This window comes from Hemiscyllium ocellatum, chromosome 21, assembly GCF_020745735.1.
Source record: "Hemiscyllium ocellatum isolate sHemOce1 chromosome 21, sHemOce1.pat.X.cur, whole genome shotgun sequence".
Classification (NCBI taxonomy): Eukaryota; Metazoa; Chordata; class Chondrichthyes; order Orectolobiformes; family Hemiscylliidae; genus Hemiscyllium; species Hemiscyllium ocellatum.
The window spans coordinates 66,272,285-66,297,285 of record NC_083421.1 but is presented as its reverse complement, the minus strand read 5'-3'; the positions used below and the strand labels follow the sequence as shown (position 1 = coordinate 66,297,285).

The 25,001-nt window shown below is 49.7% G+C and overlaps 1 protein-coding gene across 2 annotated transcripts in view; it reads right to left on the bottom strand.

Moving 5' to 3' along the window:
* Positions 1-25,001, bottom strand: part of sardh (sarcosine dehydrogenase) — a 116,995-nt gene that overhangs the window by 21,919 nt on the left and 70,075 nt on the right. For both annotated transcript variants that reach the window (XM_060841686.1, XM_060841687.1), the window contains exons 10-16: positions 24,301-24,391; positions 23,051-23,192; positions 19,574-19,657; positions 11,593-11,706; positions 10,205-10,343; positions 8,545-8,658; positions 7,303-7,450 (exon numbers count right to left, since the gene is read on the bottom strand). In XM_060841686.1, the coding sequence (XP_060697669.1) occupies positions 7,303-7,450; positions 8,545-8,658; positions 10,205-10,343; positions 11,593-11,706; positions 19,574-19,657; positions 23,051-23,192; positions 24,301-24,391 (832 nt within the window). The remainder of the gene's footprint in view (positions 1-7,302; positions 7,451-8,544; positions 8,659-10,204; positions 10,344-11,592; positions 11,707-19,573; positions 19,658-23,050; positions 23,193-24,300; positions 24,392-25,001) is intronic.

The following is a 25,001-nucleotide window of genomic DNA, read 5'->3' as shown; positions in this document are numbered from 1 at the left end:
CTAAATTGCCAAGTCAGGGGTAAATATAGGGTAAGGGAATAGTTACTCTTCGGAGGGTCAGTGTGGACTTGTTGGGCTGAAGGGCCTGTTTCCATACTGTAGGGAATCTAATCTAGTCCCACCTGCCAGCACCCGGCCCATATCCCTCCAAACCCTTCCTAATCATATACCCATCCAAATGCCTTTTAAATGTTGTAATTGTACCAACCTCTACCACTTCCTCTGGCAGATCATTCCATACACGCACCACCCTCTGTGTGAAAATGTTGCCCCTTGAATCCCTTTTAAATTTTTCCCCTCTCATCTTAAATCTATGCTCTCTAGTTCTGAATTCTCCCACCCTATGCAAAAGTTCATGGCTATTCACCCTATCCATGCCCCTCATGATTTTATAAACCTCTGTAAGGTCACCCCTCAGCCTCCAACGCTCCAGGGAAAACAACCCCAGCCTGTTCAGCCTCTCCCTATAGCTCAGATCCTCCAATCCTGACAACATCCTTGTAAATCTTTTCTAAATCCTTCCAAGTTTCACAACATCTTTCCAATAGGAAGGAGACCAGAATTGCACACAGTATTCCAACAGTGGCCTAACCAATGTCCTGTACAGCTGCAACATAACCTCCCAACTCCTGTACTCAATACTCTGACCAATAAAGGAAACCATACCAAACGCCTTCTTCACTATCCTATCGACCTGCGACTCCACTTTCAAGGAGCTATGAACCTGCACTCCAAGGTCTCTTTGTTCAGCAACACTCCCTAGGACCTGACCATTATGTGTAAGTCCTGCTAAGATTTGCTTTCCCAAAATGCAGCACCTCACATTTATCTGAATTAAACTCCATCTGCCACTTCTCAGCCCATTGTCCCATCTGGTCAAGATCCTGTTGTAGTCTAACCCTCTTTGCTGTCCACTACACCTCCAATTTTGGTGTCATTTGTAAACTTACTAACTACAGCTTTGACGTTCATATCCAGATCATTTATATAAATGACGAAAAGTAGAGGACCCAGCACTGATCCTTGTGGCACTCCACTGGTCACAGGCCTCCCAGTCTGAAAAACAATCCTCCACCACCACCCTCTGTCTTCTACCTTTGAGCCAGTTCTGTATCCAAATGGCTAGTTTTCCCTGTATTCCATGAGATCTAACCTTGCTAATCAGTCTCCCATGGGGAACCTTGTTGAACGCCTTACTGAAGTCCATATAGATCACATCTACCGCTCTGCCCTCATCAATCCTCTTTGTTACTTAGAACATAGAACATAGAACATAGAAAAATACAGCGCAGTACAGGCCCTTCAGCCCTCAATGTTGCGCCAACCGAATCCTACCTAACCTACACTAGCCCAATAACTTCCATATGCTTATCCAATGCCCGCTTAAATGACCATAAAGAGGGAGCGTTCACCACTGCTACTGGCAGGGCATTCCATGAACTCACAACCCGCTGTGTAAAGAATCTACCCCTAACATCTGTCCTATACCTTCCACCCCTTAATTTAAAGCTGTGTCCCCTTGTAACAGCTGACTCCATTAGCGGTAAAAGGTTCTCAGTGTCTACCCTATCTAAACCCCTAATCATCTTGTACACCTCTATCAAATCTCCCCTAAACCTTCTTTTCTCCAATGAGAACAGCTACTTCTTCAAAAAATCCAATCAGGTTTGTGAGACGTGATTTCCCACGCACAAAGCCATGTTGACGATCCCTAATCAGTCCTTGCCTTTCAAAATGCATCTACATCCTGTCCCTCAGGATTCCCTCCAAAAACTTGCCCACCACCGAGGTCAGGCTCACTGGTCTATAGTTCCCTGGCTTGTCTTTACCACCCTTCTTAAACAGTGGCATCATGTTAGCCAACCTCCAGTCTTCCGACACCTCACCTGTCAATATCGATGATACAAATATCTCAGTAAGGGGCCCAGCAATCACTTCCCACAGAGTTCTGGGCATTTATCCACCTTTATGCATTTTAAGACATCCAGCACTTCCTCCTCTGTAATATGGAGATTTTTTTCAAGATGTCACCATCTATTTCCCTACAGTCTATATCTTCCATATCCTTCTCCACAGTAAATACTGATGCAAAATACTCGTTTAGTATCTCCCCATCTCCTGCAGTTCCACACAAAGGCCGCCTTGCTGATTTTGAGGGGCCCTATTCTCTCCCTAGTTATCTTCTGTCCTTCAAGTATTCATAAAACCCTTTGGATTCTCCTTAATTCTATTTGCCAAAGCTATCTCATGTCCCCATTTTGCCCTCCTGATTTCCCTCCTAAGTATACTCCTACTTCCTTGATACTCTTCTAAGGATTCACTCGATCTATCCTGTCTGTACCTAACATATGCTTCCTTCTTTTTCTTAACCAAACCCTAATTTCTTTAGTCATCCAGCATTCCCTATACCTACCAGCCTTTCCTTTCACCCTGACAGGAATATACTTTCTCTGGACTCTCATTATCTCATTTCTGAAGGCTTCCCATTTTCCAGCCGTCCCTTTACCTGCAAACATCTGCGCCCAACCAACTTTTGAAAGTTCTTGCCTAATACTGTCAAATTGGCCTTCCTCAAATTTAGAACTTCAACTTTTAGATCTGGTCTATCCTTTTCCATCACTATTTTAAAACGAATAGAATTATGGCGCTGGCCCCAAAGTGCTCCCCACTGACAACTCAGTCACCTGCCCTGCCTTATTTCCCAAGAGTAGGTCAAGTTTTGCACCTTCTCTAGTAGGTACATTCACATACTGAATCAGAAAATTGTCTTGTACACACTTAACAAATTCCTCTCCATCTAAACCCTTAACACTATGGCAGTCCCAGGCTATGTTTGGAAAGTTAAAATCCCCTACCATAACTACCCTATTATTCTGACAGATAGCTGAGATCTCCTTATAAATGTGTTTCTCGATTTCCCTCTGACTATTGTGTGTGTGTGTGTGTGTGTTTGTGGGGGGGGGGGGTAGTGTAATACAATCCCAATAAAGTTATCGTCCCTTTCTTATTTCTCAGTTCCACCCAAATAACTTCCCAGGATATATTTCCAGGAATATCCTCCCTCAGCACAGCTGTAATGCTTATCAAAAATGCCACTCCCCCTCCTCTCTTTCCTCCCTTTCTATCCTTCCTGTAGCATTTGTATCCTGGAACATTAAGCTGCCAGTCCTGCCCAACCCTGAGCCATGTTTCTGTAATTGCTATGATATCCCAGTCCCAACTTCCTAACCACGCCCTGAGTTCATCTGCCTTCCTGTTAGGCCCCTTGCATTGAAATAAATGCAGTGTAATTTATTAGTCCTACCTTGTCCCTGCCTGCCCTGACTGTTTGACTCACTTCTGTTCTCAGCTGTACCCGTCTCAGATTGATCTCTTTCCTCACTATCTCCCTGGGTCCCACCCCACCTTACTAGTTTAAATCCTCCCAAGCAGCTCTAGCAAATCTCCCTGCCAGTATATTAGTCCCCTTCCAATTTAGGTGCAATCCGTCCTTCTTGTACAGCTCACTTCTACCGCAAAAGAGATTCCAATGATCCAAAAATGTGAATCCTTCCTCAATATACCAGCTCCTCAGCCATGCATTCATCTGCTCTATTCTCCTATTCCTGCCCTCACTAGCTCGTAGCACTGGGAGTAATTCAGATATTACTACCCTTGAGGACCTCCTTTTTAAATTCCTGCCTAACTCTCTGTAATCTCCCTTCAGACTCCCTTCAGACTATCCCTTCCTATGTCATTGGTTCCAATGTGGACAATGACCTCTTGCTGGCCCCTCTCCCCCGTGAGAACATTCTGCACCCTCTCTGAGACATCCTTGATCCTGGCACCAGGGAAGCAACACACCATTCTGATTTTTCGCTGCTGGCCACAGAAATGTCTATCTGTACTTCTGACTAGAGAGTCCCTTGATCTCTTGGAACCCGACAGACCCCTCATTATATTAGAGCCAGTCTTGGTACCAGAAACTTGGCTATTCGTGCTACATTCCCCTAAGAGTCTATCATCCCAAAATTTTCCAAAACAGTATGCTTGCTTGAAATGGGGATAGCTACAGGAAACGTCTGCACTACCTGCCTACCCTTCCTACCTTTTCTGGAGTTAACCCAGACTCCATAGACTGTATCTATGACCTTTCTCCCTTCCTAAAACTGCCATCCATCACACCCCCTAGCTCTTGTAAATTCCTATTCCATGCAATCTGATAGGATTCTCAACCAAAGACACTTCCTGCAGACATAATCATCAGTAACATGGAAACTCTCCGTAAACTCTTACATCTGACAGGAAGAGCATATCATTCTTTGCTTCTTTATGATCTACAGACCCAGAAAATAGCACTGTCATTTTGTTCCAAAACAGTGCTTCAGGCTAACTTAGTACTTTTGATTAAATTTTAAAAATATAAACCATGAGACAGATCCCAATAAAACATAACCAAGGAAGAACTTGCTCCACCCACTCACAGCAAAGTTACAATTAAAACTATGCACTTATCTGTTTCTGTGCTGTGAACTCTCCCATGCAGGTTCCTCCAAGGTCAGTCGTGCGTTTCACTGTTTAATTTTTCCTGGACATACACTGATGTCCAGAGATACATGAACTCAAACAGCAGAGACAGTAACTACAGATTCACTGTTGTGCCAGTTGGCAGTGTCAGAATCGTTGTCTCTCTCCCTCACTGACCATGTGGTCGCTGCCTTTTTCTGTCGTCTTCCTTTTAAAGGGCCGTTGTTTTGATCCTTTTCCCCTCGAAGTTCCAAAACAATGCAGCAACATATAAAACAGTATTGCTGCTCCTGGAATTTGAGGAAATCACCTCCAACACCAAAATACCTCAAAAGGAGCAGCTCCAACAATCGCAATTTGTTCCCATCCTCCATCTTGGGTTCCCCAGATCTGACAATGTATTCCCATACAGGGTTGAAAAATGAGGTGCTAGAAAAGCACAACAGTCAGGCAGCATCCGAGGAGTGGGAAAATCGGCATAAACCCTTCATCAGGAATGTGGGGCAAGATAAATAGGAGGGGTTGGGGCTGGGGGAAAGGTAGCTGGGAAGGTAATAGATGCAGACGGGGCGTGATGGTGATAGGTCAGACGGGAGGGTGGGGCAGATAGGTGGGAAGGAAGATGTGCAGGTAAGACAGTTCAAGAGGGCAGTGCCAAGTTGGAGGGTTGGATCTGCGATAAGGCAGAGGGAGGGGAGTTCAGGAAACTGATGAGATCGGCATTGATCCTGTGTGGTTGGAGGGTCCCAAGGCGGAAGGTGAGGTGTTCTTCCTCCAGGCGCCGGGGGGCTGGAATTTGGCGGTGGAAGAGGCCGAGGACTTGCATGTCCTTGGTGGAGGGGGAATTGAAGTGTTCAGCCAGGGGGTTGGCCGACGCGTGTCCCACAGATATTCTCTAAAACATTCCATGAGTTGGCATCCTGTCTCCCTGATGTAGAGGAGACCACATTGACAGCAACAGACACAGTAGTGAGGTGTTTGGATGTGCAGGAAAATCTCTGCCGAATGTGGAAGGATCCTGTGGGGCCTTGGATGGAGGTGAGGGGGGAGGTGTGGGTGCAGGTATTCCACCTCCTGTAGTGGCATGGAAAGGTGCCGGGAGTGGAGGGCAGCCTGGTGAAGGGGTGTTGTGGAGGGAATGGTCTTTGCAGAATGCTGTTAGGGGTAGGGAGGGAAATATGTTTCTGGTTGTGGGGTCTGACTGTAGATGGCAGAAATGACAGAGGATAATGCCCTGTATCCAGAGGGGTGGGGTGAACCATCTCGGACACCTACCTCCCCTTCCTGGACCTCTCCGTCTCCATCTCCGGCAACTGATGCAACACGGACATCTACTTCAAAACCACCAACTCCCACAGCTACCTGGACTACACGTCCTTCCATGCTCCCTCCCGTAAAAACGCTATCCCTTACTCCCAATTCCTCCACCGCATCCAGCCCCAGGAGGAGCAATTCTACTCCAGAACATCCCAGATGGCCTCCTACTTCAAGGACCCCAATTTCCCTTCCACATGGTCAACAATGCCGTCCAGTGCATCTCCTCCATTTCTCTCCACCCTTGAACCACACCCCTCTAACAGCAGCAAGGATACAATCCCCCAGCCCTCACCTCCCCCCCAACCAATCTCTGGATACAATGCATCATTGTCCACCATATCTGTCACCTACAGTCAGACCCCACCATCAGAGATATATTTCCCAGCCCCCCTATCTGCGTTCCACAGAGACCATTCCCTCCACAACTCCCTCGTTAGGTCCACCACCTCACCAGCCCACCCTCCACTCCCGGCACCTTCCCATGTCACTACAGGAGGTGTAATACCTGCACCCACACCTCCCCCCTCACCTCCACCCAAGGCCCCAAAGGATCCTTCCACATTCAGCAGAGATTTTCCTGCACATCCAAACACCTCATTACTGTGTCCACTGCTCTCAATGTGGTCTCCTCTACATTGGAGAGACAGGATGCCAACTTTCAGAATGTTTCAGAGAACATCTGTGGGACACACATCGGCCAACCCCCTGGCTGAACACTTCAATTCCCCCTCCACCAAGGACATGCAAGTTCTCGGCCTCCACCACCGCCAAATTCCAGACGCCCCGGCGCCTGGAGGAAGAACACCTCACCTTCCGCCTTGGGACCCTCCAACCACACAGGATCAATGCCGATCTCATCAGTTTCCTGAACTCCCCTCCCTCTGCCTTATCGCAGATCCAACCCTCCAACTTGGCACTGCCCTCTTGAACTGTCTTACCTGCACATCTTCCTTCCCACCTATCTGCCCCACCCTCCCCTCTGACCTATCACCATCACGCCCCGTCTGCATCTATTACCTTCCCAGCTACCTTTCCCCCAGCCCCACCCCCTCCTATTTATCTCTCAGCCCCTTCCCTTGCTTCACATTCCTGATGAAGGGCTTATGCCTGAAACATTGACTCTCCTGCTCCTCTCCAGCTCCATACATTTTGACTCTGATCTCCAGCATCTGCCGCCCTCACTTTCTTCTGATTCCTTGCAGGGCTGTAATTTTAAACAGTTCCTTGTACTAACGAACGATTATTTCACAATGTCCTGCATTGTGTTCCAATTTACTCACAAGTCAATTTGTGAAGAGACTCAAAACGAGGAACCATTCACACCTATGAAATGCTTGTAAATTCTTAGTAATTTGCCTTCAATTCTACCCAAACCTCAGACCCCAGAATCACTACTGCACTCTTATCACCCACTGTCCTAGCTGTTTCCTGCCAGCCTGCTCCAATCCAGTGAGTATTGTGAACCACAGATCTCCACACCTCTGTGGTCCCTGCACGCTGATCATTCCCAGCTCCTCTGAATAATCACGAAGCTGACAGTTCAGTCCCTGGTCCTGGAGCACAGAGTTGATGTGGGACCAATTGTGCTGGGCCACTGCACCTCCAACTGCCAGGTAATAGCCATCACCTGCACCAGAGCACAACACAAGGTCAGGGGTCAGGGGTCAGTCTGCACGACCCAGGCACAGTGAACAGATACAGACAGCACTGGGAGAGAGACCCACACACAGACACACACACAGACAAGGTCTGTAATTACACAGGTCTTTCAATTGAGTTACACAACCCACTCAGATTAAACAATCTTCTGTTGGATGTCACTGCAATTAAATTACTGTTGTTTGTTGCTTTTAAGAAGATAAAAACTAAAATGGAAACGAAATTTAGACACAGCCTTCAGGCTGGAGATGTTCAATTGAGTTACTGCCGCACAAACACAGCAGCTGCAGAGAAATACTTTAATTCTATTAAACGTTAGTGCCCAAATCAGAAAGTATTATATTTTAATCACTGTCCAAACCAAAACCACTTTCTCATTATTTCAACACAATTAAAATTAACCAGATATTTACAAAACCTTTAAAAATTGGTCAATATGTAGGGAGCTTAATGACAGTCTCCTAACCCAGTCCTGGGAATGTTTGATGGGGACAGTGTAGACAGAGCATTACTCTGTATCAAACCCTGTGCTGCCCCTGTCTTGTGAATGTTTCATCGGGGATGGTACAGAGAGAGCTTTATTCTGTATCTAACTGAGTTGTCCCTACCCTGGGAACAATGTGGGGAGAGCTGGGTGCAGTGGGAGCTGGGTGCTAGATGTGGAGAGACCTGGGCGCGGTGGGAGCTGGGTGTGGAGGATGCTGGGCGCGGTGGGAGCTGGGTGTTTGGTGCAGTGGGAGCTGGGTGTGATGGGTGCTGGGTGCAGTGGGAGCTGGGTGTTTGGTGCAGTGGGAGCTGGGTGTGGTGGGTGCCGGGTGCAGTGGGAGCTGGGTGTGGTGGGTGCTGGGTGCAGTGGGAGCTGGGTGTTTGGTGCAGTGGGAGCTGGGTGCGGTGGGTGCTGGTTGCAGTGGGTGCAATTAGTGCTGGGTGCGTTGTGAACTGGGCATGGTGGGACTAGGTGTGGTGAGTGGGTGCTGGATGCGGTGGGTGCTGGACGCGGTGGGTGCTGGGCGCGGTGGGTGCTGGATGCTGGGCACGGTGGGTGCTGGGTGCAGTAATTACCCTGAAAGGCAGGAGTGAGTTCCGTTCCTTGAGGAGTGCTCTCGATTCGGCTCACTGTGAGGTCACTCTCTGTCCCACCGTGACTGTTCAGCATACAGGTGTAAACGGTTTTACCTGAAAATAACGGTATCATTTAATCGCTATGATCCAGTCGCGGGCTTGATGAATAGTAAATACACATTTATACATATTAATGCGTGGCTAGTTACATTACATCAGAGACAGACAACGGTCTGCTTTCAGACATCAGGCTCAAAGAACATTACCATTTCCTTAGAATCACCACCAGACCAGCCTGGACAGTCCCATGACCAGCACCTCGCTCCATCAGGAACTGTCCACCATCGTTGGAGCCAATGTCCTGATAACAGTTAACCCTCTCAGGTGCTAACTGTCTTATACAACTGACAACGTGGGGCATGATGGGGGAGGAAATGGCCGCTGTCAGCCAGGAACACTACTTTACATCATTTACATAAATGATTTGGATGCGAGCATAAGAGGTACAGTTAATAAGTTTGCAGATGACACCAAAATTGGTAGTGTAGTGGACAGCGAAGAGGGTTACCTCAGATTACAACAGGATGGGCCAATGGGCTGAGAAGTGGCAGATGGAGTTTAATTCAGATAAATGCGAGGTGCTGCATTTTGAGAAAGCAAATCTTAGCAGGACTTATACACTTAATGGTAAGGTCCTAAGGAGTGTTGCTGAACAAAGAGACCTTGGAGTGCAGGTTCATAGCTCCTTGAAAATGGAGTCGCAGGTAGATAGGATAGTGAGGAAGGCGTTTGGTATGCTTTCCTTTATTGGTCAGAGTATTGAGTACAGGAGTTGGGAGGTCATGTTGCGGCTGTACAGGGCATTGGTTAGGTCACTGTTGGAATATTACATGCAATTCTGGTCTCCATCCTATCAGAAAGATGTTGTGAAACTTGAAAGGGTTCAGAAAAGATTTACAAGGATGTTGCCAGGGTTGGAGGATCTGAGCTACAGGGAGAGGCTGAACAGGCTGGGGCTGTTTTCCCTGGAGTGTCGGATGCTGAGGGGTGACCTTATAGAGGTTTACAAAATTATGAGGAGCATGGATAGGATAAATAGACAAAGTCTTTTCCCTGGGGTCAGGGAGTCCAGATCTAGAGGACATAGGTTTAGGGTGAGAGGGGAAAGATATAAAAGAGACCTAAGGGGCAACTTTTTCACACAGAGGGTGGTACGTGTATGGAATGAGCTGCCAGAGGAAGTGGTGGAGGCTGGTACAATTGCAACATTTAAAAGGCATTTGGATGGGTATATGAATAGGAAGGGTTTGGAGGGATATGGGCCGGATGCTGGCAGGTGGGTCTAGATTGGGTTGGGATATCTGGTCGGCATGGACGGGTTGGACCGAAGGGTCTGTCTCTGTGCTGTACATCTCTATGACTCAGAGACTGAGGGACAAGGAACAGTAAACGGATGTTCATAATGAAGGTGTAAATCAGCGTGGGGGAGGCGAGAGGAGAGAGGGGAAGTGGATGCTGTGGGGTGTGTTGGGGAGAGGGTCAGGTGTGGGTGAGGGGGTGGGTAGGTAGTTGTGCTATGGGAGGGCTCAGTCAAAGGGGGGGTAGGACAGTTATGGGGCAAGGGAGTCACAGGGAGGAGGTTGGGAAGATCCACCATTACCTGATGATGCACTGACATCAGCAGTAAACAGCCAATCCACTGCCTTCTTAGCATCTGGGCCCAGGAGGTAGAACTTCCCAAAATAGGACATGTCAAACACGGCGACAGCATTCCGGCAACTTCCACACTCGGACTTAATCTGCACCAACACATCAGAATGGGAGGTAAATCTACCACCAAGTACCTGATACAGTCTGAACCACAAAGCAATGGAACCAGTGTCTCTCACACACACACACACACACACACACACACACATATTCATACACATACATTCACACACACACACACACACACACACTCACACAGTCTCATATAGACTGACGCACACTCACACACACACCTCCCCACAGACTGACACACAATGTCACACACACACATATTCACACACACTCACACACACAGAGTCTCACACAGACTGACGCACACTCCACAAGCACACCTCCCCACAGACTGACACACAATCTCACACACATACAGATTCTCACACAGACTGACGGACACTCGTACACATACCTGCCCACTGACTGACACACAATCTCACTCATGCACACTCCCACAGACTGACACACATTCACACATCTCCCCATAGACTGATACAGTCACACATACAGACCAACTCACTGGCAGATACACACTGACACAAAGACACACATACACACAGATAGGCACAAAGACACATACAGACAGTCATACAGAGACACACTGAAATACACTGAGACAACTTCGTCAATTTGGAATCTCATTGGAATTTTAAACATTTATACGTTTTGTGATGTTTGTGGCAAGTGAGGTACAATTGTGGTGTTTTGTGGCAGCAGCACACACACAGACACACACACAGACACACAGACATACAGACACACAAACACACACAGACACACACACAGACACACACACACAGACATACAGACACACAAACACACACAGACACACACACAGACACACACACACAGACACATACACAGACATACACACACACACACACAGACACACACACACACAGACATACAGACACACAAACACAGACACATACACAGACATACACACATACACACAGACACACACACACAGACACACACACACACAGACATACAGACACACAAACACAGACACATACACAGACATACACACATACACACAGACACACACACACAGAAACATACACAGAGACACACATATACACACACAGACACACACATTCATACAGACACACACACTTACACACAGACAGACACACACAGACAGACACACAGACACACACACACACACACACACACACACACACACACACACACACACACACACACACACACACACACACACAGTACAAGTGGGTTCTAAGTGAATGACACTCAGTGTAGAGGAGAATCAGAACCTATTCGTACCTGTTGATGGTGTGGGGGGAAGTCAAAGGTGTAATCGTCATGCAGCAGTTGGCTATATCTGTAATCCTCATGTCGCTTGTTTCCATAAAATCCATAATAATCATAATTCAGAAGCTAATGCAAGGGAAGTCACAACAGAACAGAAAGATTAACAATGAGCCAGAGAAAGGAAACTGAGATGGTGTTGGAGCACAGACGAGATTGAGGGAGGGTAAACTTAAGTGTTTGGAGAACGGGAATCTCTCATGTTATAAGTTAGATTAGCAGCAGTCTCTGACTGAGAACCATAAAGCTGCCAGCGAGTTGAGGAAACAAGTGAATACTAAGTGCCTGGCGGTAATAGATCTCGGTGACCTAACTGACTGTGACTGGGTGACAGTCACTTGACAGGAAACTGACTTCACAGTTGCCTGGATTCGGATGGCCTTCATCCCAGGATTTTAAAAGAATTTGCTAATGAGCTAGATGCTTTGTTGTTAAGGTTAGGAAATTCATTGGGTTCTGGAAAGTTCCACCAGACTGGAAAGTAACAAATACAGGCTCATTCATAACGTCAGGAAGTATGGGATACAGGGAGATGTGGCTATCTGGATTCAGAATTGACTGACTGACAGAAGGAGAGAATGGTTGTCGATGGAAAGTATTCTGCCTGGAATTCAGTGCTGAGTGGGGTCCTGCAGGGCTCTGTTCTTGGGCCTCTGCTCTTTGTAGTTTTTATAAATGACTTGGATGAGGAGGGTGAGGGGTGGGTTAGTAAATTTGCAGATGACTCAAAGGTTGGAGGTGTCGTCGATAGTATTGAGGGCTACTGCAGGCTGCAGCGCGACATAGACAGGATGCAGAGCTGGGCTGAGAAATGACAGATGGAGTTCAACCTGGATAAATGCGAAGTGATGCATTTGGGAAGGTTGAACTGGAATGCTGAATATAGGATTAAAGACAGGATTCTAGGTAGTGTGGAGGAGCAGAGGGATCTGGGTGTGCAGGTACACAGATCCCTCAAAGTTGCCGCCCAAGTGGATAGGGTTGTTAAGAAAGCATATGGTATTTTGGCTTTCATTAACAGGGGGATCGAGTTTGAGATGCGAGGTTTTGCTGCAGCTCAACAAGCCCCTGGTGAAATCACTCTTGGAATATTGTGTCCAGTTCTGGTCGCCCTGCTGTAGGAAAGATACAGCGGCTTTGGAGAGGCTGCAAAGAAGGTTTACCAGGATGCTGCCTGGACTGGAGGGCTTGCCTTATGAAGAAAGGCTGAATAAGCTCAGACTTTTCTCTCTGGAGAGATGGAGGAAGAGAGGACACCGGATCGAGGTATACAAGCTAATGAGTGGAATAGAGTCAATAGCCAGAGACTTTTCCCCAGGGCAGGATTGACTGGTACGAGGGATCATAGTTTGAAGATATTAGGAGGAAGGTATAAAGGAGACATCAGAGGTAGGTTCTTTACGCAGAGAGTTACATAGAACATTACAGCGCAGTACAGGTCCTTCGGCCCTCGATGTTGCGCCGACCTGTCATACCAATCTGAAGCCCATCCCACCTACACTATTCCATGTACGTCCATATGTTTATCCAATGACGACTTAAATGTACTTAAAGTTGGCGAATCTACTACCATTGCAGGCAAAGCATTCCATACCCTTACTACTCTCTGAGTAAAGAAACTACCTCTGACATCTGTCCTATATCTATCACACCTCAATTTAAGGCTATGTCCCCTCGTGCTTGCCGTCCCCGTACTGGGAAAAAGGCTCTCCCTGTCCACCCTATCTAACCTCTGATTATCTTGTATGTCTCTATTAAGTCACCTCTCAACCTTCTTCTCTCTAACGAAAACAGCCTCAAGGCCCTCAGCCTTTCCTCGTTAACCTCCCCTCCATACCAGGCAACATCCTAGTAAACCTCCTCTGCACCCTTTCCAAAGCTCCCACATCCTTCTTATAATGCGGTGACCAGAACTGTACACAATACTCCAAGTGCGGCCGTACCAGAGCTTTGTACAGCTGCAGCATAACCTCCTGGTTCCGGAACTCAATCCCTCTATTAATAAAGGCCAAAACACTATATGCCTTTTTAACAACCCTGTCAATCTGGACACCGAGATCTCTCTGCTCATCTGCACTCCCAAGAATCTTACCATTAACCTAGTACTTTGCATTCTGATTACTCCGTCCAAAGTGAATCACCTCACACTTGTCCACAATAAACTCCATTTGCCACCTCTCAGCCCAGCTCTGCAGCTTATCTATGTCTCTCTGCAACCTACTACATCCTTCGTCACTATCCACAACTCCACCGACCTTAGTGTCGCCTGCAAATTTACTAACCCACCCTTCTACGCCCTCACCCAGGTCATTTATAAAAATGACAAACAGCAGTGGACCCAACACTGGCCTTTACGTTACACCGCTAGTAACTGGACACCAAGATGAACATGTCCCATCAACAACAACCCTCTGTTTTCTTTCAGCAAGCCAATTACTGATCCAAACTGCTATATCTCCCACAATCCCATTCCTCCACATTTTGTATAATAGCCTACTGTGTGGAACCTTATCGAACACCTTGCTGAAATCCATATACACCACATCAACCAGTTTACTCTCATCTACCTGTTTGGTCACTTTGTCAAAAAACTCTTAAAGATTCGTTAGGCATGACCTACCCTTCACAAAACCGTGCTGACTGTCCATGATCAGATTATTCTTTTCTAAATGGTTATAAATCCTATCTCTTATAACCTTTTCCAACACTTTACCAACAACTGAAGTGAGACTCACTGGTCTGTAATTACCAGCCTTGTCTCTACTACCCTTTTTGAACAAGGGAACCACATTTGCTATCCTCCAGTCCTCAGGCACTATTCCTGTAAACAATGATGATTTGAAGATCAATGCCAAAGACTCGGCAATCTCTTCCCTGGCTTCCCAGAGGATCCTAGGATAGATCCCATCCAGCCCAGGGGACTTATCTATTTTCACACTCTGCAGTATTTCTAATACCACTTCCTTGTGAACCTCAATCTCTTCTAGTCTAGATGCAAGTATCTCTGTACCTTCCTCGCCAACATTTTCATTTTCTACAGTGAACACTGTCGAAAAATATTTATTTAGTACTTCCCCTATCTCCTCTGACTCCACACACAATTTCCCACTATTATCCTTGATTGGCCCTAATTTAATCTCATCATTCTTTTATTCCTGACATACCTATGGAAAGCTTTAGGGTTTACCCTGATCCTATCCGCCAACAACTTCTCATGTCTGCTCCTGGCTCTTCTGAGCTCTCTTTTTAGGTCTTTCCTGACTTCCTTGTAACCCTCAAGCGCCCCAGCTGAGTTTTCACATTTTGTCCTAACATAAGCCTTCTTCTTCTTCTTGACCAGGGACTCCACTTCCTTAGTAAACCACGGCTCACCTGTTCTATATCTTCCTCCCTGCCTGACAGGTACATACTTATCTCGGACACACAGGAGCTTTTCCTTAAATAAACTCCACATTCCTAATGTGCTCATCCCCTGCAGTTCCCTTCCCCATTCTACGTTTCCTAAATCTTTCCTAATTGCATCATCATTTCCCTTCCCCCAGCTGTAACTCTTGCTCGGTGGAGTACACCTATCCCTTTCTATCACTAAAGTAAACCTGACAGAATTGTGATCGCTGTCTCCAAAGTGCTCACCTACTTCCACCTCCAAATGGACCCCACCACCAGGGATATATTTCCCTCCCCTCCCCTATCAGCATTCCGAAAAGACCACTCCCTCCGTGACTCCCTTGTAGGGTCCACACCCCCCACCAACCCAACCTCCACTCCCAGCACCTTCCTCTGCAATCGCAAGAAATGCAAAACTTGCGCCCACACCTCCTCCATAACTTCTCTCCAAGGCCCCAAGGAATCCTTCCATATCTGCCACAAATTCACCTGCACCTCCACTCACATCATCTATTGCATCCGCTGCACCCGATGTGGCCTCCTCTATATTGGGGAGACGGGCCGCCTACTTGCAGAACGTTTCAGCAAACACCTCTGGGACACCCGGACCAACCAACCCAACCACCCCGTGGCTCAACACTTCAACTCCCCCTCCCACTCCACCAAGAACATGCAGGTCCTTGGACTCCTCCATCGCCAGACCATAACAACACGACAGTTGGAGGAAGAGTGTCTCATCTTCCACCTGGGAACCCTCCAACCACAACGGAATAACTTAGATTTCTTCAATTTTCTCCTTTCCCCTCCCCCACCTTGTCTCAGTCAAATCCCTCAAACTCAGCACTGCCTTCCTAACCTGCAATCTTCTTCCTGACCTCTCCGCCCCCACCCCACTCCGGCCTATCACCCTCACCTTGACCTCCTTCCACCTATCGCATCTCCAACGCCCCTCCCCCAAGTCCCTCCTCCCTACCTTTTATCTTAGCCTGCTGGACACACTTTCCTCATTCCTGAAGAAGGGCTTATGCCCGAAACGTCGAATCTCCTGTTCCTTGGATGCTACCTGACCTGCTGCGCTTTTCCAGCAACACATTTTCAGCTCTACGTCTCTGGGACTCTTCGGAGGCCTATAGAAATCCCCCAGCATGGTAACCTCTCCTTTCCTGTTTCTAACCTCAGCCCATACTACCTCAGTTGACGAGTCCCCAAACATCCTTTCTGCAACCGTAATACTGTCCTTGACCAACGATGCCACACCTCCCCCTCTTTTACCATCTTCTCTGTTCTTACTGAAACATCTGAATCCCAGAACCTGCAACAGCCATTCTTGTCCCTGCTCTGTCCATGTCTCCGTAATGACCACAACATCGAAGTCCCAGGTACTAACCGACGCTGCCAGTTCACCCACTTTATTTCGGATGCTCCTCGCGTTGAAGTACACACACTTCAAACCAGGTTCTCGCTTGCCAGTGTCAGATACTTGATTTGGGAACTCCCTACTCTCATCCCCTTCTGGACCTGTCCTACAATTCTGGTTCCCATCCCCCTGCTGGATTAGTTTAAATCCACCTTAATAGCCTTAGCGAATTTCCCACCCAGGATACTGGTACCCCTCTGGTTTAGATGAAGACCCTCCTGCTTGTAGAGGTCCCACCTACCCCAGAAAGAACTCCAATTATCCAAAAACCCAATTCCCGCCTCCTGCACCATCCCTGTAGCCACGTATTCAACTCCTCTCTCTCCCTATTCCTCACCTCACTGGCATGTGGCACAGGCAGCAAACCAGAGAAAACAACTCTGTTTGTCCTAGCTCTAAGCTTCCATCCTAGCTCCCTGAATTTCAGCCTTAAATCCCCATCTCTCTTCCTACCTATGTTGTTGGTGCCAATGTGGAACATGACTTGGAGCTGCTCTCCCTCCCCCAAAGGATCCCAAAAACATGATCAGAGACATCATGGACCCTGGCACCCAGGAGGCAACACACCAACCGTGAGTCTCTCTCGTCCCCACAGAACCTATCTGTCCCCCTAACTATCGAGTCCCCAAAGACTACTGCTCTGCTCCTCTTCCCCTGTGAATGCATGGAATGCATTGCCAGCGGTGGTGGTGGAAGCAGAGTCCTTGGGGACATTTAAGCGACTGCTAGACATGCACATGGATAGCAGTGAGTTGAGGGGTGTGTAGGTTAAGTTACTATATTTTACATTAGGATTAAACCTCAGCACAACATCATGGGCCAAAGGGCCTGTTCTGTGCTGTACTTATCTATGTTTCTAAACTCATGCCTGGGACTATATCAAAAATCATTTGAACATCCAAATGCATCATCTTTGTTAAACATAAAATCCCCAAACCACTCCGATAACTTTGTGAAGCATGATTTTCCTTTCACCACTCCATGCTGCCTCTGCCCGATGTTCCCATTCTCTTCGAAGTGTCCAATGGCCACACTTAGTCATGTGATTATAGACAACTTAACTATTGCTGACACTGACACATATTGTTGAAGCTTTTTGTCTTAGACTCACCAGGACCACTCACAAGATTACCAATTCAACAAAATGGAGGACTGATATTTTGTGGATTGTTTGGATATTGATTGGAAAGTATGCATGAAATGGCAGGGTGGTCAGGATCAGTGATGTACAGAGGGATCTTGGGCTACCATCTACCGTTCCTGGAAGTGGCAACAGAAGTGGGTAAGGTTGTAAAGATGCTTGCTTTTATTGATCAAGGCACTGGGTATAAAAGTTGGCAAGTCATGCTGCAGCCATATACAACTTTAGTTGAGGCCACGTTTGGAGGACTGTGTGCAGTTCTGGTCACCACACTATAGGAAGGATGTGGAGGCTTTGGAGAGGTTGTGTAACAGAATGTTGCTTAGACTGGAGCTGTGTTAGCTACGCGGAGAGGTTAAACAAACTGTCTGACTACACTCGAGCGTTGGAGACTGAGGGGCAACCTGATCCAAGTATATAAAATAACGAGAGGCATAGATAGGTGGATATTCTGTCATTTTCCCAGGGTGGAAATGTCAAATATGAAGGAGCATAGGTCGAAGGTGAGAGGGAGGAGGTTGAAAGGAGGTTTTTTGTTTAAACACAGGCACCAGGAATGTGGTAGAAACAGATTCAGTAGCAACATTTAAGAGGCATTTAGACAGAGACATGAACAGGTAGAGAATACAGGGATACAGACCAGGTGTAAGTAGATGGGACGAGTTTAGGATAGCATCATGGTCAGCACAGACATGGTGGGCTGAAGGGCCTGCTCCTGTGCTGTACTCTGCTTGGTAGAAGCATTGTCACTGAGAATGCACCAATTAATGATGATCACTGTATTCGGCAGCACTCAAATTATCACATTTTTTACAATAAATTCAAACATTTTCTCTATTACTGACATCAAACAAACAGGTTTTTAGTTCTCTATCTCCCCCCTTTCTTAAGTAATGGAATTAAATTGGCTGCTTTCCAGTTTGCAGGAACCTTTCCAGAGAATAATCTGAAAGATAATGATCAATGCATCCATTATCTCGATACAACCAGAGAGACAGTAAATGACAGACAGACGAGTGAGTAAGAAATTCATTCTCTGTTCTCTCAGTACCTTTCCTAAAGCACAAATGCATCTGGCAGATGGTCCTAACTCTGGTGTTTGAGAAGTCCTTTCAAAAGGCACTGTAACTTCACCATTTTTACACTTAAATAAAACATTTAGAAATGTGAGCTGGTAGGTGTGATAACACAGTTACTGGTTATTGTTTTACCTCTATGGGGTGTCAGTGTCACTGGCTGGGCCAGTACATACTGTACATCCCCAGCAGCTTCAGAAAAGGTGTCGGTGAGCTGCCTTCTTGAACCACTGCTGTCCATGTGCTGTGGGGTGACCCACAATTCCCTTAGCGAGGGGACTCCCAGGATTTTGACGCAGCAATAGTGAAGGAATGGCAACATATTTCCAAGTCCGGATGGTGAGTGACTTGGAGGAGGACGTGCAGATGATGGTGCTCCCATGTACTTGCTGCCCTTGCTCTCCTAGATGGAAGTGGTTGTGGGTTTGGAGGGTGCTGTCGAGGGATCGTTGGTAAATTTCTGCAGTTCATCTTGTAGATGGTACACACTGTTGCTACTAAGAGTGTATGGTGGAGGGAGTGGATGTGGTGCCAGTCAAGCAGGGTGCTTTGTCATGGATGGAGTTGAGTCTCTTGAGTGTTGTTGGAGCTGCCCCCATCCAGGCAAGTGGAGAGTCAGGCGGGGAGTTACTCACCACAACATTTACGGGTCACGTTTCAGCTGAAGTCTGGACATTGTATGGATCTTCCTGCATTTGGGAACTGACTGCTTCAGTGTCTCAGGAGTCACAACTGATGGTGAACATGGGCACAATCATGGATGACCATCACCCCACACCTGACCAGACCACCCCTCAGAGTCCTCACAAATTACAAACTGGGTGCAGCACCTTTCCAGCTGCCACTGTCCAACATACAAACAGGAAATGGTTACTTTTGAACTAACGCTGAGATTAATGATGAGGAGCCACTTACTGGAGCAGGTCCTTTCGGATTGAACCATCCAGGTCGTTCCCATCCATGTCGCTCCTGGAATACACATCCCTGCTGAAGGAGCTCCTGAGGATAGACAAATGTCAAACCTCAATCTCTATCACCAGGACAACAATGCAGTGAATACACAGACTTCCGAATAATTCATCGTGTCCAAATGCACCTCCAACCATGACCCCATCCCTATCTCCCCAACCACATCCTCCTCAAACACACCCTCCCCCAAACACACTCTCCCCCGACCACACCCTCCCCAACCACACCCTCCCCCAAACACACCCTCCAAACCGCAACCTCCTGACCTCATCCCCCCGATCGCACCCTCCCCCGACCACCTATCCCCAACCACACCCCCAACCACATTCTTCCCAACCATATCCCCCAACCACACCCTCCCCCATCACCATCCCCAACCACAAACCCCAACACACCCTCCCCAACTGCATTCCCCCCTGACCGCACCATCCACCGACTGCACTCTCCCCCAACCGCACCCACCCCAACCACACCCTCACCCCAAACACACCCTCACCCCAACCACACCCTCCCCAAACCACACCCACCCCCAACCACACCCTCCCAACCACTCCCACTCTAACCGCACCCACCCCCCAACCGCACCCACCCCCCAACCGCACCCTCCCCCCAACCGCACCCTCCCCAATCGCACCCTCCCCCAACTGCACCCTCCCCCAACCGCACCCTCCCCCCAACCGCACCCTCCCCCCAACCGCACCCTCCCCCAACCGCACCCTCCCCCAACCGCACCCACCCCCAACCGCACCCAACCCCCAACCGCACCCTCCCCAATCGCACCCTCCCCCAACTGCACCCTCCCCCAACCGCACCCTCCCCCCAACCGCACCCTCCCCCAACCGCACCCTCCCCCAACCGCACCCACCCCAACCACACCCTCCCCAACCACACCCTCCCCCCAAACACACCCACCCCAAACCGCACCCTCCCCCAACCGCACCCACCCCCCAACCGCACCCAACCCCCAACCGCACCCACCCCCCAACCGCACCCAACCCCCAACCGCACCCACCCCCAACCGCACCCTCCCCCCAACCGCACCCTCCCCAACCGCACCCACCCCAACCGCACCCTCCCCAACCGCACCCACCCCAACCACACCCTCCCCCCAACCACACCCTCCCCCCAACCGCACCCTCCCCAACCGCACCCTCCCCAACCGCACCCTCCCCCCAACCGCACCCACCCCAACCGCACCCACCCCCCAACCGCACCCTCCCCCCAACCGTACCCTCCCCCCAACCGCACCCTCCCCAACCGCACCCACCCCAACCGCACCCTCCCCCAACCGCACCCATCCCAACCACACCCACCCCCAACCACACTCTCCCCCCAATCACACCCTCCCCAACCACACCCTCCCCCCAACCACATTCTCCCACACCCCTCCTTGGAGGCTTAAAGCCCATGTTTAAAAACCTCTCTGACAACCCTCCTGCCTCGAATCAATTCTGTCGTCACGGTGACAGACTGTGGCAATGGTACACACAATGATGGACAGGTTAGAAACGCTGTCATTTCAACACAGCCCATCTTCTGTCACACAATCACTTCAAGCACAGAATAAAGCAACATTTAATGTGGAGCCACATTCCAGGAGGTGGGAATACACATCCTGCGTGTAGACTATTTCTCAATTTATTTCTGCTTCTGGGCATTTAACCCTTTGCAGATCGGTTACAGGAATTCATTAGGAGAACCTTATTCCATTTCAATGTTGTCTCCTGATATTAATGAGGTAAAAATCACAAGTGAATTTCTGACTTGGGATCCCAGCACCCTCCCCGGGATCCCAGCACCCTCCCCAGGACCCCAGCACTCTCCCTGGATTCCCAGTACCCTCCCTGGATTCCCAGCACCCTCCCCGGTATCCCAGCACCCTCTCGGGGATCCCAGCACCCTCCCCAGGATCCCAGCACCCTCCCGGGTATCCCAGCACCCTCCCCAGGGACCCCAGCACCCTCCCCAGGGACCCCAGCACTCTCCCTAGATTCCCAGCACGCCACCCCCCCGGAATCCCAGCACCCTCCCAGGAACCCCTGCACCCTCCCGGGGATCCCAGCACCCTCCCCGGGGTCCCCAGCACTCTCCCTGGATTCCCAGCACCCTCCCCGGATTCCCAGCACCCTCCCTGGAATCCCAGCACCCTCCCCGGGATCCCAGCACCCTCCCCGGATTCCCAGCACCCTCCCCGGGATCCCAGCACCCTGCTGGGAACCCAGCACTCTCCCCAGGACCCCAGCACCCTCCCCGGATTCCCAGCACCCTCCTGGGAACCCAGCACCCTCCCCGGATTCCCAGCACCCTCCCCGGGATCCCAGCACCCTCCTGGGAACCCAACACTCTCCCCAGGACCCCAGCACCCTCCCCGGATTCCCAGCACCCTCCCTGGAATCCCAGCACCCTCCCCGGATTCCCAGCACCCTCCCCGGATTCCCAGCACCCTCCCTAGAATCCCAGCACCCTCCCGGGGACCCCAGCACCCTCCCTGGGATCCCAGTTGCAGAGATGGGCTCAATCTCTCTTCGAGCTAAATGGCTGAAGTTCATACAAAGCAGACCGTGAATCTAATCCATTGCCAAATGTCTGTCGCAAAGGTCAGTCAGTGATTGGCAAAGGAAAGGCAAAACTCTCTGGACAGAGAGAGAGAGAGAGAGAGAGAGAGAGAGAGACAGAGACAGAGACAGAGACAGAGAGAGAGAGACAGAGAGAGAAAGAGAGAGAGAGAGAGAGACACAGAGTGAGAGCACAGTGTGGAAACAGGCCCCTCAGCCCAAGTCCACACTGACCCCCTGAAGAGTAACCCACCCAGACCCAGACCCAGATCCCCAACCCTATAGTTACCCCTGACTATGCACCCAACACCTCGGGTAACTGAGCATGGCCAGTTCCCCTGACCGGACTGTGGGAGGAAACCGGAGCACCAAGAGGAAACCCACGCAAACACGGGGAGAATGTGCAAACTCCACCCGAGGCTGGAATTGAATCTGGTCCCTGGTGCTGTGAGACAGCAGTGCTAACCACTGAGCCACTGTGTTCAGAGACAGGGGTAAGGGGGCGGGGGGGGGAGAGAGAGAGAGAAAGACAGAGAAAGATGGAGAAAGAAAGAGGGAGAGAAAGAGAGAGAGAGGGGGACAGAGAAAGAGGGAGAGGGAAAGAGGCAGAGCGAGAGACAGGGAGAGAGAAAGGGGAGTGAGGGAGAGGCAGGAGGGAGGGAGGAGGGGGCTGGAAGGGGGAGAGTCGGGTGGAGAGAGGGGGTGGGGTCACAGAAGACGCCAAGAGATGGAGTGAGTGACAGTCAACGGGAACGTGCTGTATTTTATCTGTATCGGTACTTACAGCGTGAGTGAAAAATACTGATGAGAGGGTTAGTTCGAGTGATTCCCCCACCCCACCTCCTCCCCTCAGGTGATTAACACTGACCTGATGCAGGGGATCAAGTCTCATGTTCCTTCCCGCAAGGGGCTCATCATGGGGAAACACCACCGAATAATTCTTGGCGTAAGATTCATGGCTGCGCTCTCGGATCCAGCGATTGTTATTGGTCAGTGAACAATGGAAACGACTGGATCAGAAATTACAGCGTCAGATATTACACACCCTCCACCATCGCACCAAGAGAGACCCCCACCCCGCACATTCACACCCCCCACTCACACACCACACCCAAACAACCAAAAACCATTTCCGACAACACTGGGGTACAGCTCCCACACACACTGACTCTCACTGGGGTACGGCTCCCACACACACTGACTCTCACTGGGGTACAGTCCCACACACACTGACTCTCACTGGGGTACAGCTCCCACACACACTGACTCTCACTGGGGTACAGTCCCACACACACTGACTCTCACTGGGTTACAGTTCCCACACACACTGACTCTCACTGGGGTACAGTTCCCACACACACTGACTCTCACTGGGGTACAGTCCCGCACACACTGACTCTCACTGGGGTACAGTCCCACACACACTGACTCTCACTGGGGTACAGCTCCCACACACACTGACTCTCACTGGGGTACAGTCCCGCACACACTGACTCTCACTGGGGTACAGTCCCACACACACTGACTCTCACTGGGGTACAGCTCCCACACACACTGACTCTCACTGGGGTACAGCTCCCACATACACTGACTCTCACTGGGGTAGGGCTCCCACACACACTGACTCTCACTGGGGTACAGTCCCACACACACTGACTCTCACTGGGGTACAGCTCCCACACACACTGACTCTCACTGGGGTTCAGTCCCACACACACTGACCCCCACTGGGGTACTGTCTCTCACACACTGACCCTCACTGGGGTACAGCTCCCACACACACTGACTCTCACTGGGGTACAGCTCCCACACACACTGACTCTCACTGGGGTACAGCTCCCACATACACTGACTCTCACTGGGGTAGGGCTCCCACACACACTGACTCTCACTGGGGTACAGTCCCACACACACTGACTCTCACTGGGGTACTGTCTCTCACACACTGACTCTCACTGGGGTACAGTCCCACACACACTGACTCTCACTGGGGTACTGTCTCTCACACACTGACCCTCACTGGGGTACAGCTCCCACACACACTGACTCTCACTGGGTACAGACAGGCTGGAATTGTCCAGTGGAGACAGCACTCCATCTTTCTGACAGCTCCCTTACCGGATGTCGTAACCAAACATGTCCTTCTCCGGCCGGCCGTGGATGACCCAGTGAGCGAGCTCCTTCCCACAACCGCCACCCAACATCATTCCTGAGGATGAGAAACGCACGGCTCAGTTTACTCCCCTGCACATGATCAATCATGCTGGAAATATCACACTCACTGAATTTCCAACCAATCACCTTCCTCGAAGCAATTACAGCAAGGTGACACGATGCCCTTCCATCAATCTCTACAGTCACCAATGAATGAGAGAGTATTTAGTTTCCTCAGACAGAGATTAGTGATTTTGGACTGTCAATGCTGAGGGAGTGCCGCACTGTCGGAGGGTCAGTGTTGAGGGAGTGCCGCACTGTCGGAGGGTCAGTGCTGAGGGAGCGCCGCACTGTCGGAGGGTCAGTGCTGAGGGAGCGCCGCACTGTCAGAGGGTCAGTGTTGAGGGAGTGCCGCACTGTCGGAGGGTCAGTGCTGAGGGAGTGCCGCACTGTTGGAGGGTCAGTGTTGAGGGAGTGCCGCACTGTCGGAGGGTCAGTGCTGAGGGAGTGGGCACTGTCGGAGGGTCAGTGCTGGGGAAGCACCGCACTGTCGGGGGGTCAGTGCTGAGGGAGTGCCGCACTGTCGGATGGTCAGCGCTGAGTGAGTGCCGCACTGTCAGAGGGTCAGTGCTGTGGGAGTGCCGCACTGTCAGAAGTTCAGTGCT